Source organism: Silurus aristotelis (genome assembly GCF_946808225.1).
Source record: "Silurus aristotelis genome assembly, chromosome: 6".
In the NCBI taxonomy this organism is placed as follows: Eukaryota; Metazoa; Chordata; class Actinopteri; order Siluriformes; family Siluridae; genus Silurus; species Silurus aristotelis.
In genome coordinates this window covers 26,153,921-26,169,736 of record NC_139579.1, presented here as the reverse complement: position 1 = coordinate 26,169,736, position 15,816 = coordinate 26,153,921, and the positions used below count along the sequence as shown (strand labels likewise).

General features: G+C 39.8%; 2 protein-coding genes across 4 annotated transcripts in view; one reads left to right on the top strand and one right to left on the bottom strand.

The window, feature by feature from the left end:
• Positions 1-7,437, top strand: part of mocs1 (molybdenum cofactor synthesis 1) — a 22,172-nt gene extending 14,735 nt beyond the window's left edge. Inside the window, exons 8-13 of the mRNA XM_083544640.1 lie at positions 1-61; positions 2,107-2,217; positions 2,329-2,449; positions 2,711-2,758; positions 3,378-4,993; positions 5,256-7,437. The exon at positions 1-61 is cut by the window's left edge and continues 52 nt beyond it. Coding sequence (XP_083400766.1) covers positions 1-61; positions 2,107-2,217; positions 2,329-2,449; positions 2,711-2,758; positions 3,378-4,393 — 1,357 coding nt within the window. The 3' untranslated portion in view covers positions 4,394-4,993; positions 5,256-7,437. The remainder of the gene's footprint in view (positions 62-2,106; positions 2,218-2,328; positions 2,450-2,710; positions 2,759-3,377; positions 4,994-5,255) is intronic.
• An 898-nt stretch (positions 7,438-8,335) lies between these two features.
• The window catches only part of daam2 (dishevelled associated activator of morphogenesis 2), a 108,956-nt gene continuing 101,475 nt past the window's right edge, over positions 8,336-15,816 (bottom strand). For all 3 annotated transcript variants that reach the window (XM_083544571.1, XM_083544569.1, XM_083544570.1), the window contains 2 exons: positions 12,850-13,020; positions 8,336-10,181 (listed from right to left, as the gene is read on the bottom strand). In XM_083544571.1, coding sequence (XP_083400697.1) covers positions 9,963-10,181; positions 12,850-13,020 — 390 coding nt within the window. In that variant the 3' untranslated portion in view covers positions 8,336-9,962. The remainder of the gene's footprint in view (positions 10,182-12,849; positions 13,021-15,816) is intronic.

Here is a 15,816-nt window from a genome sequence, read left to right as displayed (position 1 = left end):
CATTAAGCAGCAATGGCCCAGTCTGGAGCCGCTTCCTGGGGAAGAGACGGGGACCGCCAAGGTCAGCAATGATTAAATCATTTCATCCATAACTTATCCATTAAGTCGAGTTTAATTGGGCCTGTTTTGGCAAAAAACTGGTGCCTAATTATAATTCTTTCCTGTTCTGCAGTTCAGGCTTAAACATGTACAGATGTATACAGCTGTACAAAAGTAACTGGAAAAATCAACGTCTTCTATAAATGTCTACCCGAATCTTTTCATTTCTTCATTCATTCATTTATCTTCTGTTGCTCCTATCCTAGTTATAGTCATATAGCTTTAATGCTCACTACAAATCAAACTGTTTTCAGTGGATAGATTTTTAATTTTGAGTTGTTGTTTAAACCACATCGCACGTTTTGGTGGTTGTTGCCGTGCCTCTCGTATGCTTGGGGAATCATCATAATTACAACCCCAATTCCAAAAATGTTGGGATACTGGGCAGAATGAAACTAAACACAAAACACAACGATTTGCAAATTTCATAAACCCATACTTCATTCACAATAGAACATAGAGTGTCTGCAAGAGTGAAAGAAAATGTTTATAGGATGGTGGTGAGACCAGTGATGTTGTAGGGTTTAGAGACAGTGGCAATGAGTAAAAGACAGGAGGTGGAGCTGGAGGTAGCAGAGCTGAAGATGTTGAGGTTTTTGTTGGGAGTGATGACGATGGACAGGATTAGAAATGAGTTTATTAGAGAGACAGCGCATGTAGGACGTTTTGGAGACAAGGTGAGGGAGGCGAGATTGAGATGGTTTGGACATGTGCAGAGGAGGGACATGGGGTATATCGGTAGGAGAATGCTGAGGATGGAGCCACCAGGAAGGAGGAAAAGAGGAAGACCAAGAAGGAGGTTTATGGATGTGGTGAAGGAAGACATGCAGGTAGTTGGGTTGAAAGAGGCAGATGTAGAGAACAGGGAGGTATAGAGACAGATGATCCGCTGTGGCGACCCCTAATAGGAGCAGCCGATAGAAGAAGAAGATGATTCACTATAGAACATGGAAAACATATAAAATGTTTAAACTGAGAAAATGTACAATTTAAATTTATTTTAATTTAAGGTCATGTTGAAATTGAAAAATACAACAAAGGACACCCAGAACTGTTGAACAGCTAGAATAGAATAGAAAACTTCATATACATCTTGTGAACTGAGGAGACCAGTTGCTAAACAGAAGAGATGATTCTACCCAGTGGAAAACATGGCCATGTCCCAACTTTTTTTTGACACATGTTGCAGCCATCAAATTCAAAATGACCTTATTTCTTCCTTAAAATGGTGTATATATATTCTCATTTTAAACACATGTTTTCTATATTCTTCTGTGAATAAAATATTGCTTTATGATATTTGCAAATCATTGCATCAGTGCCCCAAATTTCTTTTGGAATTGGGGTTGTATATTCAATGCTATTTTTTTTTTTTATTCCCACAGCAAATACAGTCCCAAAAGTCTCCATACACAAGAGAATTGAACACTTTCACAAACACTCCTCTACATAATTGCCATATCATTGTAAACAGAAGCGGATCACAACCTTGCGATAGCTTCCCGGTCCATCCATTAGAATGATGATAATACGTTCTTGTGTCAAAGGCATTCCCGAAGGCTGTCTGAAAAATCATTCGCTATATTTCAAATTTATTGGTGAAAAGTGTTAATTTTCAGGTATGCATGGAGACCTTTGGGACACAGTGTATTATATTGTGTATTGGTAGATAGTTTGGGCTTACAGAGTGCTGGAAAGTATAAAGCAAGTATAAAAGATTAATTATGCCTATTTATATTAATATGACTGACTACATTTGCGGTGAGAAGGATTTGTTTTTGACCCAAATGTTGGTTGCAAAACTTCCTTGTTACACTGATATCCACAGATTGTTAGGTCATGGGCAGTCTTTGATTGGTGTGTGTGTGTGTGTGTGTGTGTGTGTGTGTGTGTGTGTGTGTGTGTGTGTGTGTGTGTGTGTGTGTGTGTGTGTGTGTGTGTGTGTGTGTGTGTGTGTGTGTGTGTGTGTGTGTGTGTGTGTGTGTGTGTGTGTGTGTGTGGTCTTAGGCTTTCAGGGTACCAGGATTTCAGGGCCAGCTGGGTTTTATCACCTCCATGTCAGATCATTTCTGCGGCTCCTGCAACCGTCTACGCATCACAGCTGATGGCAACCTGAAGGTAATTTTCTGTGTGTATGTGGGGTCAGCTGAGGTGGTCCTTAGGAGTCATGCTTTGTATTGTCATGTTTTCTGTTTAGGTCTGTAAACAAGGCCTGTGCGTGTGTTGCAGGTATGTTTGTTCGGAAACTCTGAGGTGTCTTTGAGAGACTGTCTGCGCTCCGGAGCATCTGACGAAGAACTTCTGCAGATTATAGGTGCTGCAGTGGGCCGGAAGAAAAAACAGCACGCTGGTACACACAATCCTCTTTTGGAACTAAATGGACCTTTTACGTAGACATAATGCTTTATCTGTCTTCTTTATGTCTCGTTAATGTTCAGTCTACTGGTTTGAAAGAAGCCTAATATCCTCCACAGTTTCGATATGGTTGCCGTGGAAACTATTCTTCTATTATTTTGACAAATTAACTTTTGGTCTTTTTGCAAATGCTTCTTCACAGCAGTGAAGGTTTGTCCTAATTTTCTAAGTGCTCGTGTCTGTCTTATCCTCACAGGCATGTTCAGTATATCCCAGATGAAGAACAGGCCAATGATCCTCATCGGTGGGTGACGCAGCTGTACGTAGTGGCTGTACCTTTTAAGCAGTTGTATTCTATTGTCAGACTAAAATTCTACTTCTATCCATTTAAAATAATCGTAATATTTTTCCCATAAGCATTATCAGCAACTGAATGTCAAATGTTGTATATACATTTAACGTTTGTCAGATGCCCTTATACAGAGTGACGTACATTTATCTCATTCATACAAGCAGTTACGGGGTTAAGGGCCTTGCTCAAGGGCCCAAGAGTGGCAGTTTGGTATGGCTGGAATTTGAACTGAAGAATATCTTAACCACTTAGCTACCACATCTTCAGTACAGATATTGTGAATAAGAAGCAATTTCTTTGAGGAAAAAAAAAATTGTAATATTAAAATGAAAAATCCTGGGTAGCCTGAAAATGGAAGCTTGTACGATCACCATCATGAGACATTTGACAACAGGATTTTTTCCTTGGATTTATGTGATATGAGCGCATAGTGAAGGAGAATTCGCATTTAAAATAGACTTGTTTCAGTAATTAATGATTCCGTATACAATCTTGATGACTGCCCATGTTTATTAAATGTTGTGTTATTTTCTGAAAGTCTTTCATATCATTATTTTTTTTTTTTCCTCAGCTGAAGAAGGCAGTCGGTCTGCAACGGTGCCGAGCAGTGAGCACAGGAGGTATCCGGTTCCTACTTTCCTCACTCCTCTGCCAGGCCGAGTACTGCCACACTCGGAGATCCTGTCCTTTCTACATAACAGCGGTGATGAGGCTAGTGAAGACTTCAACAACAGCACTTTGATGACAAATGCACCAGCTTCAACAAACTCTGGCATCTCTTTGGAAAATGTTTACCATGGCCATCAGGGAAGGAAGCAAGTTTTCCCAGAGGAAATTTGCAGTAACACAATTCCTGATTTTGAGTACGCTTCCACTTGTGAACCACGCACAGTTCGATTTGCACGTTTTAGACACGCACACAGACATGTTGGCTCTCTCAGGCACCACTCGGTGAGGGACAGCCAGTCTTTTTTCACGTCTCTTCTCAGCACTTTATTCCTCAAACAGAAACGCATAATGCAGCCGATTGTAAGGGAGTGTCATAAACAAAAGGATGCTTGCGATGGCTTTAGAGAATCACTTAGCACCCCAAACCTAGATGAACCCTCTGACCAGCTGACCCACACTGACGTGCATGGCAGAGCCTCGATGGTGAACGTCAGCGATAAAGCGGTGACATGTCGTACTGCCACAGCAAGCGCTCGCATCCTACTAGGCTCCAAGGCTTTCAGCCTGGTCCGGGCTAACCAGATAGCTAAGGGTAATGCCTTGGCAGTCACGCAGCTAGCGGGCATCATGGGCGCTAAGCAAACATCTGCCCTCATTCCATTGTGCCACCCTGTATCGCTCGACCACACCTCCGTCAGTGTGGAGCTCCTGGAAGAAGGTCACGTCGCTGTTGTATTGGCAACATGCCAAGCGACAGGACGCACCGGAGTGGAAATGGAGGCTCTGACTGCAGCATCAGTCGCTGCGCTGACACTCTATGACATGTGTAAGGCAGTGAGTCGAGATATAGTTATAACTGACATTAAACTTCTGAGTAAAACCGGAGGACAACGGGGCGATTTTCATCGCACCGCATAATACACATGCAGATAATCCGTAAATATAATGTAACTAGTTCAAGCCGATGCTTTTCCCCCAAAAAAACTACGTTTTATTGTGCCTTTAGAATTTAATATTGCATTGAGATTTTGTAGTGCTCATTGCCTTTGTAGCAGAAAACACTAATCACTAATCAAGTCTACCTATATCAATTCTTTTTTCATATATATATATTTATATATTTTTGAAAGTAACTTTTGGAAGACATTTTTGAAGTTATGACGAGTGTTAATTAGATAGTGCGCTATTTTTTGAAGAGATGCGTCGTATTAAGAAGAAATAAGCAGAAAAAAAAATCACTAATGTGTTAAGATGTGGCCTTTAGGATACAATCAATGTCCCGAAGCGTGAGATACATCCCGAAACTCTGCATGATGGCTCATCATCCTGTCAACCTGATCCTAAAGGAACCACAAGTTTGTTTCTACTTTTCAGTGTTTCTATTGCAGTGGTTGTTCTTCAGTGACCACGTCTGCAACCAATACAGACTTCATCTGTCTGAAAGCTGGACACTTGGTTTAAAGTCAGTAAGGTAACTCGTTTCGTCATATCCCACTGAACTGACCAATGATAGATAAAGTACTTTCTTTAAAACTTTTTGATACCACCTCGTATATTTCTATGTTTACACACGATCACACTTTTCCTGCCACTTCTGCGATGTGTCCTGTAACTCTTCTTTTCATGTCAAGCACCTTTCACTATTTACGCTGGCGACCTTTGAGCCGGATCTTCATCTTCGGGAAGAGGGCGAAGTCCGCAGTAGCCACATATGACGAGTAGGGTGAGTGCGGAAGTGAGATCATGATGTTTCCGACGAGAAACTCACTAGGGAAAAGAGCTTGGTGACACGGTGGTCAAAATAGCAGACGTAGAATGGCACCAGTTGCAGAACCCCCGATATGCACAGGACGATGTCTTTTGGCACACTGACTTATGAAGGTTGGTGTTCCCTGTGACTGTGCGTGCGGCTTCACACTGCCCTCATGTTGGGGTGTAACAACTTTTCGATTCCACCTTGTAGGTTTCTAGTAATAAGTTTCTCTCATCATATTCATAGTTCCAGGTTGTGTCTGATGCAATGAACAGAGAAGAAAAAAAAAAAATGAAAGCACTGAATCCATGGATGTTAGAGATCCTAACAAACAGGTAGAAATACATTGTGTTACCATATCCGAGTTTGTGTTTGTTCTTAGGAAAACCTTTCACACTGAAATTATGTTTTCTAATATACATAAGACTTTTCTGAACCGGAATACATTTCTCTTTCGCATGTCTTAAATACAGGTAATGTTCTAGCAGTCTCATCAGGGGGAAAAATGCATTTAAAGATCAGCAGCTTGTTCAAGTCATTTAGTCATGTTTAGACAATCTGACTTTTTACACTGTATTTGGCACCCGCAATGTTGCCCAAATTCAGCCAGACAACTGATTCTCCAATCAACATGTTCAAATCTTCTAACATTTGTGGGCTTATATGTACACATTCACTTGCACGATTTGAAAGTTGATTGTTAAATGATTTTCCATTTACTTAAATTTTTTCCCGCTTTTCCCAAATAAACATTTAAATAATATTGAAAAAGTTGTCTGCAGTAGATTTTTCAAGAATAAACAGTTAACCTCTAGTTTTTTGTGTTTGATGTGAGTTGTGTAGAACTGAACATAAGAGGGCAGTGTTGAGCTCCTTTCAGGATGTGTGGAAGAGAACACAACTGTGAAGTAAGGGAAACAGGTTTATTTTACCCTACAAAAAGATGCATGGCAAGCAAAAACAAAAACATAATATATATATAAAAAAACGGACAGCTATTTATTCTTGGGAATCTGACATACAAAGACCACTAGTTACTCATTTATACTTCTCATGTAACTGTAATGTTTTTTGCTGTAATGTTGTGTATACATACAAAATATGGCAAAATTAATAAGGCAAATAAATAGACTTAATTTACAGCAAAAAAAAAAAAGGAACATTCTGCGATTTATTTTTTCTTTTTAGTTCCCCCCCCCCCCCCCACTATTGCGGCGTACAAAAATTTGAGAACTATACATCTTTTAGGTGAAGAAAATCAAGTCATCCTTTTAAAACGCTTGCTCTGCACAATATACAACCTGCAGCTGGACGATACAAAGGGCACGCATCTGGTGTATTCTTACCTGGGGGTAACTATTTACCCATAATATACATATTTTCTATAGCAAAGGATCATACTTGTGCACCCCTTTTTTAAAATTTTTTTTTATTTTTTAACCTAAACGAGTGCATAAAGGTGAACAATACAAAGATATAAAAGGATATAAAATGAAATGATGCCCACTGAGGCAGTGGAAATTTATGCTTTGTTAGAGCTCAATTTAAAAGTACTACAGACCCTATATATATATTTATTTCCACCTTATAAGTGTTAAACAACCACAACCTAGTGTATTTTAGGGGAGGCTAAATGGCTCTGCGTGTCCTGTTGTAAACATAACAACATTCCAGGGTCAAATTAGTTTGCCTCAATATGAGAGTTTCACTCAAATCTAGGACCCAGACTTTTCTAATAGTTCAAAGATATAAAAAAACAACCGTTTTACTGCCTGTGTCCTTTCTTAAGCTGCTTCGTTTCTCGCTTTTTTTTTATTATTATTATTATATGAGCTAAATGACCAGTAATATAAGGGGGTAGCGAAAGGCTTTTGGAAAGTCTTTCCAAAAAAAAAAAAAAAAAAAAAAAGTGCATCAAGCAACAAGCTACATTTATTATTCTTTCGGTCGTGTTCGGCCAGTCAATGACCAAATATACATACAAAACAACTAAAAAAATAATAATAATACTGATGGTTTTAAATACCTAAATGGTATCGGACTGAAAAAGAAAGCTTATAGCGTTTTCTTTTCTTTACTGATAAAAAAAAAAGTTGGCACAACCTCCTTCACCTTCATTGACATTTTTTAATACAAATTTTCAATGTGAGAGCCATTCCAAAGTGTCAAAGTGTCTTTTCTTTCCATTTGGCATTCTGTGTAGTGTTGTTTTAAAGAAGAAATGCCCTTTCACCTCAGAGCTTAAGGGGGAAAAAAATAGGGGGTGAAAAAAACAAAAGGCTCTGAAGAGCATGAGATCTTATACTAGCTATGGTACTGCAGGTTGGTTAACTAGGTTACTGTAATACATTAAACCTATGGTTTAGTTTTGGTGAGTACTGGTACATATGGGGTAAAGTAAGAGTTGTGCTTCAGCCTTCAAAGCTATCTAATAAGAGCTAATAAATCTAAATGGATTAACTAGCATTCAGTTGTTCGCAGTGTTGATTAGCTCAGATCGGTAAGACCGGACTCCTCTTGGTGTATAAGAAGTAAAGGGAAAAAAAGGTGACAATATTCGGGTTAAGGAGGAAACCTGTCCCTCTACAAAAGAATAATAGGAACTCATTGTAAGGGAGCCAAGTCTACATTTTGGCACGAGTGTCCTGTTGGCACAAAGTAGCACAGAGACAATGTTCAACAGCATAGACCCAAACCAGACAAAGATTAGCGGCAAATCTTTTAGAAGACGGAAGTGATCTGCTGATCCTCTTACTATGGTTCTCCCATATGGCTGGAGACAAAAGGACCCCCCCCCCCTCCCCCCAAACACACACACACACACACACACACACACACACACACACACACACACACACACACACACACACACACACACACACACACACACATACACACAAGGTGCAAAACACAAACTACGTCAGGATAAAGCATCGCAATTTGGGCTTCTTTCAACCAGCTAGACACTATTCGAATTTTTCTTCCCACTCCATCCGACTAGCTCAAGTACCAAAGATAAAAACCCCACACTTTATACACAATATCCATCCATAACTAATCTTACTTACGTCACCAAGGCCTTTACCGTAACCTTTTATTAGTAAATGTTTTCTTTCTTTCTTTTTTTTTTTTTTTTTTTAATACTTCCCCATCCTGTATCCCAAGTATTCTTGAGAGCCCTGTTCATCCCAAAAAAAAAAAGAAAAAGAAAAAAAAAAAAACTGCCCATGTGATCTTTACAATGACAACACTTGATATACATAACATGAAAAACAACACAAGCAAAAATCCGATAAAACAAGTGGGCTGCATTTGGAGCTCATTAAAGTAAAACTTGACTGGTTTCCAAAAAGAAAAGAATCTGCAGTGGCACTTAAATCCATTTTGGCCCAAAAAAACAACAAAAAACGCAAACCCTACCAGTCTTCTGAATTGTCGTCACAATGTGAGAAGTGCACTACTTTGGTGGTTTAGGTTAACAAGCTTCACTAGTGATGGGGCATCACAGATTTGGATCACAAATTTTTTTTATTTTTTATTTTTTCCCGTTTTAAATACTTGAAATACCTATCAAATTAATGTAGTAGAAGTACAAACTAGAAAATATGAAGAATTCCAAAAAAAGTTTTTAAAATTAGCATGTTTTTTTTTCCCATTTTTCTTTCTTTTTTTTTTTTAATCCGTATAAATAAATATAGAAATGCCACTCTACTCGCATTTATTATTGTCTACTACATATTTACGTTTCCTGATTTTTGCTTTGGCACCAGGTAATGCCACCTACGATCCTTGGGAATTCTTTTTACTTGCTAATGAGGCTGTGCCTACAGCATCGTCCTCATCTCAGAGCGGTTCCTTCGCCGTATCGTGTTCCTAGAAGTGCTGTGCTTTCTCTGCATTTCTGACTCGTCTCCAGCGTCGTCCTTAGGAATGCCGTCGGTATGGGGAGGCACTTGGGGAAAGGGTTTCACAGCCAACACGACTGAGACCACAGTGTCCTGTTTTCCTTGCTGGCCATCCCGACATTAAAGGGTTCACCTCTTGCATTTTCCTCCACTAGACTCCATGTTTGAAATTTTGGGGAAAAAATGCTAAAAAAAAAAAAAAAACGAGGCCCATTGCTTAGCTGGGTTAAAAACTACAGATGTGGGTTTCTCTCTCTCTCTCTCTCTCTCTCTCTCTCTCTCTCTCTCTCTCTCTCTCTCTCTCTTTTTTTTTATCTCAAATACACCAACGGTCCTCTTTGTCAAAGCACCAGAGAAATATAGAAGGCGGAGAGAGAGGCACGTGGTGTATCAGCACCTACACGGATGGTAGAGATAGATAGCTGTTCATTCGAGATTCTGACCAAATTTTCCCAAAAAGTCCTGGTTCTATTGGTTATGGTACCAGGGTCATTACCTTTGTAACTCTGGTACATGCGGAATCAGAATCTTGGCAGTTTGAGGTTATTTGAGTCAGCTTGGAAAAATGAACCATTGGCTATGAGATGAGGAAGACCGTGTTTGATGCGGGATAAGAACAAGGTTTAGAACAAGCCTATTTGTTGAGCACAGTGCTGTAAAAATGTCTCGACATCCAGAGAACTGTCCAACAAGGTCTATGAATCTGCCGTTTTTACGATGCAAGCAATCACGTGTTAGGGTGAATAAGGAGGCAGATGGCAGTTGGGTTTTTTTTTTCCTTCACGTACAGTATACAAGTCAGAGAATGAAAGTTTTCCAGGTGTCACAATCAATAGTTGACCTTGGTGATGGGTCTTTCACGACCGCTGCTGTCCACCAGCTGGTTGACGGAGCGTTTGCGGTTGCGTTTGAGCTTCGACAGGTCTTTATCAAACACCTCTCCCGAGCGAAGGGCTGACACCAGGTCATCGAACTCGCCCACTTCCTCAGACACGCCCCCTCCAGCGGTCTTCTTTGCCCTCCTCTCTCGCTCCCTCTGGTCTTTCAGCTGGAATTATATATAGACAGGGACATTTCATTAGTAGACACCAAAGATGCTTTAATGAAATTTCCTCTAATCCCTTTAGCTATATGGATTTCAGGAAGCACACTTGCACACAGCGATGTAGCCATCATTTATATGTACGTAGATGTTCATTCACACACACACATATTCACCGTTCAGACATAACGTTATGACAACCTGCCACCTCCTGGCCCCCCTTTTGCTGCCAAAACAGTCCTGACCAGGGCTGCACGAATTAGGAAAAATGTCATGTTGTGGTTATTGTGGTCAATGTTGCGATTTGCGTGAAGTAATATTGCTGAAATGTGTATTTGTAAAACTATAAAGGTTTTTGAAATTAATATTTATTACATTTGCAGTAGTGGGGTATTGGGAGTGGAGCATTGTGGTGGGAGGGCAGAGCCATGGTGTGTGTGTGTGTGTGTGTGTGTGTGTGTGTGTGTGTGTGTGTGTGTGTGTGTGTGTGTGTGTGTGTGTGTGTGTGTGTGTGTGTGTGTGTGTGTGTGTGTGTGTGTGTGTGTGTGTGTGTGTGTGTGTGTGTGTGTGTGTCCCGGCATGAGTACGAGGAAAGCGACGTGCAAAAGTGAATGAAAAATAAAAGAAACCTGGGTCTGCTGAACCATCACCTGTCTTCTCTAATTTAGCAAATCTTGCACAGTTCCTCACTCTGCCCAGTGCTGGTGACTTTAAAGCTAAAATATCGCCATATAACGGGGTTACTTTTTTTTTTTTTGGCTACCAGTTCAGTGTCGGTCTGCTCAGCATCAATCTTCACCTGGTCTCAGGGCCGCACACCGGAAAGTCACGTGACCACACTTGCCCTGACCCATGGAGCATAAACAGCATTAACTTCATGAGCAGTTTGAGCTACAGGAGCTCGTCTGTTGGATCAGCCCACACGGTTCAGCCATCACTCCCCATGTGCATCAGCGTGCCCTGGTTATGTCCTCTGATAGATACTGACCACAGAAACACCCCACAAGAGCTGCAGATTTGGAGATGCTCTGACCCAGTCGTCTAGCCATCACAATTAGATCCTCCTCAAACTGAATCAAATCCTTACGCTTGCCCATTTTTCCTGCTTTTAACACAACGACTTTGAGGACAAAATGTTCACTTGCTGCCATGATGAAGAGATAATCAGTGTTATTTAATTCAACAGTCATAATGTTATAATGTCAATGTTATACCTGAATGGTGTATGTACTGTGTAATTACTTGCATCCAGTACAAATAATACATAAAAATTTTATAAACAATTGTTTTCAACAATTTTAACAATTTCTCTGTGGGATCAATGAATAATATTCTGATTCTGATCCTGGAATCAAAATATATCTATAACAGCTTAACACGTTCTGTAGTCCCAAAAGTCTTTTTCTAATGTAAACGTACTGTGGATGAAATGTGAAGTCACCTACACCGCACCACGAAACAACAAAAACACAAGCGCAAATCAGTAATATTCTACTGATCGTCATTCCAGACACATTTACATGGCCTGTCTAATTGTTTTTTATTTTAATAGCATGTCTTGCTTATTGATTTTAACATTGTAGTAAAAACTAAGAGTAGGTAAAATCATCCTTAAGTTTCCATGGCAAGGAGGAAATGATCCCTGCTAACAAATAAAAAAAAAAATGAAATAACCTTGGGTTCGAGATGTTCCAGCTGTATCTAAAACTATAGCATACAGAACATTTAGAAATACTTTCCTCGTTTGTTTTTTGATTTAACTGGAAGATATTATCTAGTTTCGGAGAATATAAAATGTCTCGAATCATTATCTTATCTGGTATGATATTCACCATGGTCTAACACAAGGCTCAGTACTCTGTCCAGTCTGATTTTTCTTGTACGTGCTGTGACTAGGCCAAATTACTGAGCAGCATGGAATCAATTTTCAGATGTATACATATTTGGAGTAGAAATGACATCAGAGTCTTGGGTAATCTGTTTATATATCATTTGTACTGGATGCAAGCCATTACATATACGTGCGAGTGTGTGTACATGAACGCCTATGTACATAAGAACTATAGCAACGTTCGCTGTGCGCATCTGTACGAGCCATGTGCAAGTCTACAAGCTAATCGAAAGTGCCTCCTGCAATCCGTATAGCTGAGGGATGGGAGGAAATCAAAGAGTGGCTTGGTTCCCATACTCTTTCTGCTCTTTTCTTGCATTCCCGACATTCCCTGGGGAAGACCTCAGAGCGTGCTGGCTAAAATAGAGAGGGGCTGGAGGTCTACTGACAGCTGATCTGATGGAATAGCCATTTAACAAAGATAAAGGGGGATAAACAATAAATAGGACATGCTGAAACCCTGGTCACATCCCTGCACAGTGATTTATGAGTAAAAAAAAATATGATGCAATAGAAAGCAAACAAAAGCAGCAGTGCCTTACTATAAATCTGTTCCTTTGATTGAGGAACTCTATAACTACGCTTTCGACTATTAAAGCAATCCTGAGCAGACATCGAAATCCTCTTAAGCCATACAGTGCAGGAAATGATCTTCACTGAGACCAGCACTTAAGGACTACTAAAATGGGGCATAATCATGCAAAAAAAAGTCCCTTTACTGAGAGAAGATAAACAGAGAAACAAGATGCTGGTTTGGGTTTGTATTTCTAACATGTGGCTCACCATGGCTTCCATGCGCGCTCGCTTCTCTTCCTCTTCTTTGCGACGCTGCATGTTCTCCAGGTCTTGCCGAGCCTCGTTGAACGACTGCAGGAAGGTGTCGAAGATTCCGAAGAACTCGTCCGGCTGCATGTGTACCTGCTCCTCTCCGAAGTGCTTCAGAGACTTGGCGAACTGACAACAGAAGAGAGGAGCACGTCTAAAACAACAGGCATCGGAACACCGGAAGAGGAATCAACAAAACCAAAAATGAAATTCAAATAAAATCTTTTTAATTGGGATCATGCTTAGTAAAAAAAATGCAAGATTGTTAAGGTTTCTGTTTTCTGTTAAGATTTTTTTCTGCCCTAGAAATAATCACCACCCTCTGTGTTATGTGGAAGATAAGACTTGTTAATATATTCAATTGCAGCATCACTGAAAGACAGCAAAGGGCTTGGATCTGAATATATTTAGTCATATTTACTCAAAATTAGATTTATTCTTTTTACCCATTGTGTTGAATTTTTTTAATCCAGTTCAGATTCGGTTTTGCAACCAGCTACTTAGGAACTTTCCATATTCAGGAAATTATATAGAATGCAAGTTCAAGCACATTCCTACTGTAACTTGATCATACACAACAGCTATGAAATGCAGAGCACGAACTGATCTAAAACAAGCAACAATCTATTTTTGGCTTTGCAGCCTTGCTGCGTTAGTTACCATAAAGATATTTTTTTGATTATAGGTTATTATACAGTGAAGATTATAGGTTATTGTACAGTAGTTTTATTGCACGTCTGTTTATAGTTCTTTAACTGTGATTGTAGATAAAAAAAATATATAAAAAAACAGACGCATTAGGAATGAACCTGCAGTAAGAAGCAAATTTAGAAAACGCATTCTCTTCAATTGAAGACCACTCAGTGCAGCTGGAGATCGTTCCACATGAAGAGCCTAAAGATTCATGAAAATACTGAGCAACTCCAGAACTTCGAGGATGGATTTGGACTGTAATTCATATCAACAATCTACTACAATGGATCAGGACCACTCAAGGCTTACAATTTTAAGAAACTAACAGAGAACTGCTACTCTCTGTAACAGACACTTTAGATTTTTTTTACAGAATGTTGATTTGTGGTTACTTGAAAGATTTCCGACTACTCAATACAGCAAGTAGTGCAGTGTTCAACAGCCACAATACAGAAAAGATATTAGTGTAAATGCACCAGAGAGAATTCATTGTGTGTGGCTCTGGTTCGGCAAAACTAATGACCGTCTTCCTGGTCATGGCTGATTTCACCAGGGTGGTTCAGCGCAATAGGGCCTAATCACACCTAAAAACGAGGCTATTGTATTATATAGCTACGGCAATGTAAAAAAATAAAATGCATGCATGTATGGGCTGTGCACCAGGTGAGTGCATCGTCCAGGCTGATGGAGTTCCTGCTTATCTGTGTACTGAGTGAGCTCCATCGATCTCGATTCAAACCACTAACAGTGCACACAAACAAGACAAAGCCTCATTGCTCCTGTGTGCGTGATGGATGAGGTTACGCCTCATTAGACTACCATATGCCTTCTCTTATCACTACCACCTGTCCACTGATTACTGCCAGAGAGAGAGAGAGAGAGAGAAAGAGAGAGAGAAAGAGAGAAGGAGAGAGAATATTCTAAATATTCCGCATCTCTAAATCTCTTTGTTAAATAACTGTAAAAGATTGACATGAGATTTTAACACAAAGTCCATAAGATTTTTTGGAGCAGTCCTAAAGACTTGTCCAGACTAGTGTCCAGTCCTAGAGACAGTATTTAAGTCTTTGGGGCTGGTTCTGGGAGTACCATGGTGTTAAAAGCTAAAATAAGGAGTTCCTTTAGATACAATTTCTGTTCTAAAAGTGTAAATCCATTTTAAGGTCAGACTGTGGCGACTGCCAAGAGTATCCCAAATCGATTTACGCCAGAGAGATTAGCGTTTATCTCGGCTCATGCTGGCTTCCTTCCCACTGGGACTTTGGCCGTGTTTTCTGTATTTTTCACTGCAAGAAACAGCGTCGCAACACAAAGTTAGCGTTTAAGGAAAAACAAAAGGACTTTATCCACCTAGATGTATTTTAAGTGGAACACAGCGGCGCCATTAAGGAGATACATTACGGTTCCTTTTCTTATCTCTGACGCAATACCCGCCACTTTATACACATTATAGCGTTTCTATGTGCATTCATTCTTTGAAAGCGAGTTTAAGAAAGAAAATAGGATAGTAATGTGTTTTATACTTGTATAGAATAAAAAATGTATTCTTCTAGAATACGTCCTAAACGGAGCTTTGTAAATGTGTGTATGGAGATGGAATCATATTTGATCATATTTAAATACACTGCCATATTTATAATGCAGGATTTATATCATCCCAGGAATCTGAAACAGTGACCCGTGTGATAATCCATGGCTTATTTAAAATACATTAACCAGCTGTTGATATTCATAACCTTGCGTGTTCCACAAAAAGTGAATGTGGTCCTGAAACAATTTAGCATTTTTATCTTTGATTAATGATACTTTTACTGCACAGTGTCCCACAACAATTTTGGACTGATATATTAAACTAATTTGGTTTGCTCTAATGGATAAAATTCCTGTATGCACAGATGCGGACTGAAGATTTGGGCCTTATTTAAGAGACACGAGCGCCCTGGCCACTAAATGGCTGAAAGGAACAGACTGAGTTGTAGAAGTACAGCAATGCCTTTGTTCCTTCGCTGCAAATCAACTTTCAGGGTCAACCTTTTCCCGTGACGCTGCTCTGAACAGACGTTGAATTTTTACGGTGCTCCTAAAATAAATAATTGGGCGAAAGGTGAGTGGATTCAGAGTTAGCGCTGTGTGGTTAAGTGCCGAGTCTGGCAGCATGTGATCAGCCCATGCAGAGAGAGATTACGCTGACCCCAAATCCACTTTTGGTTAACAAGAGGGAAAGTGGATTAA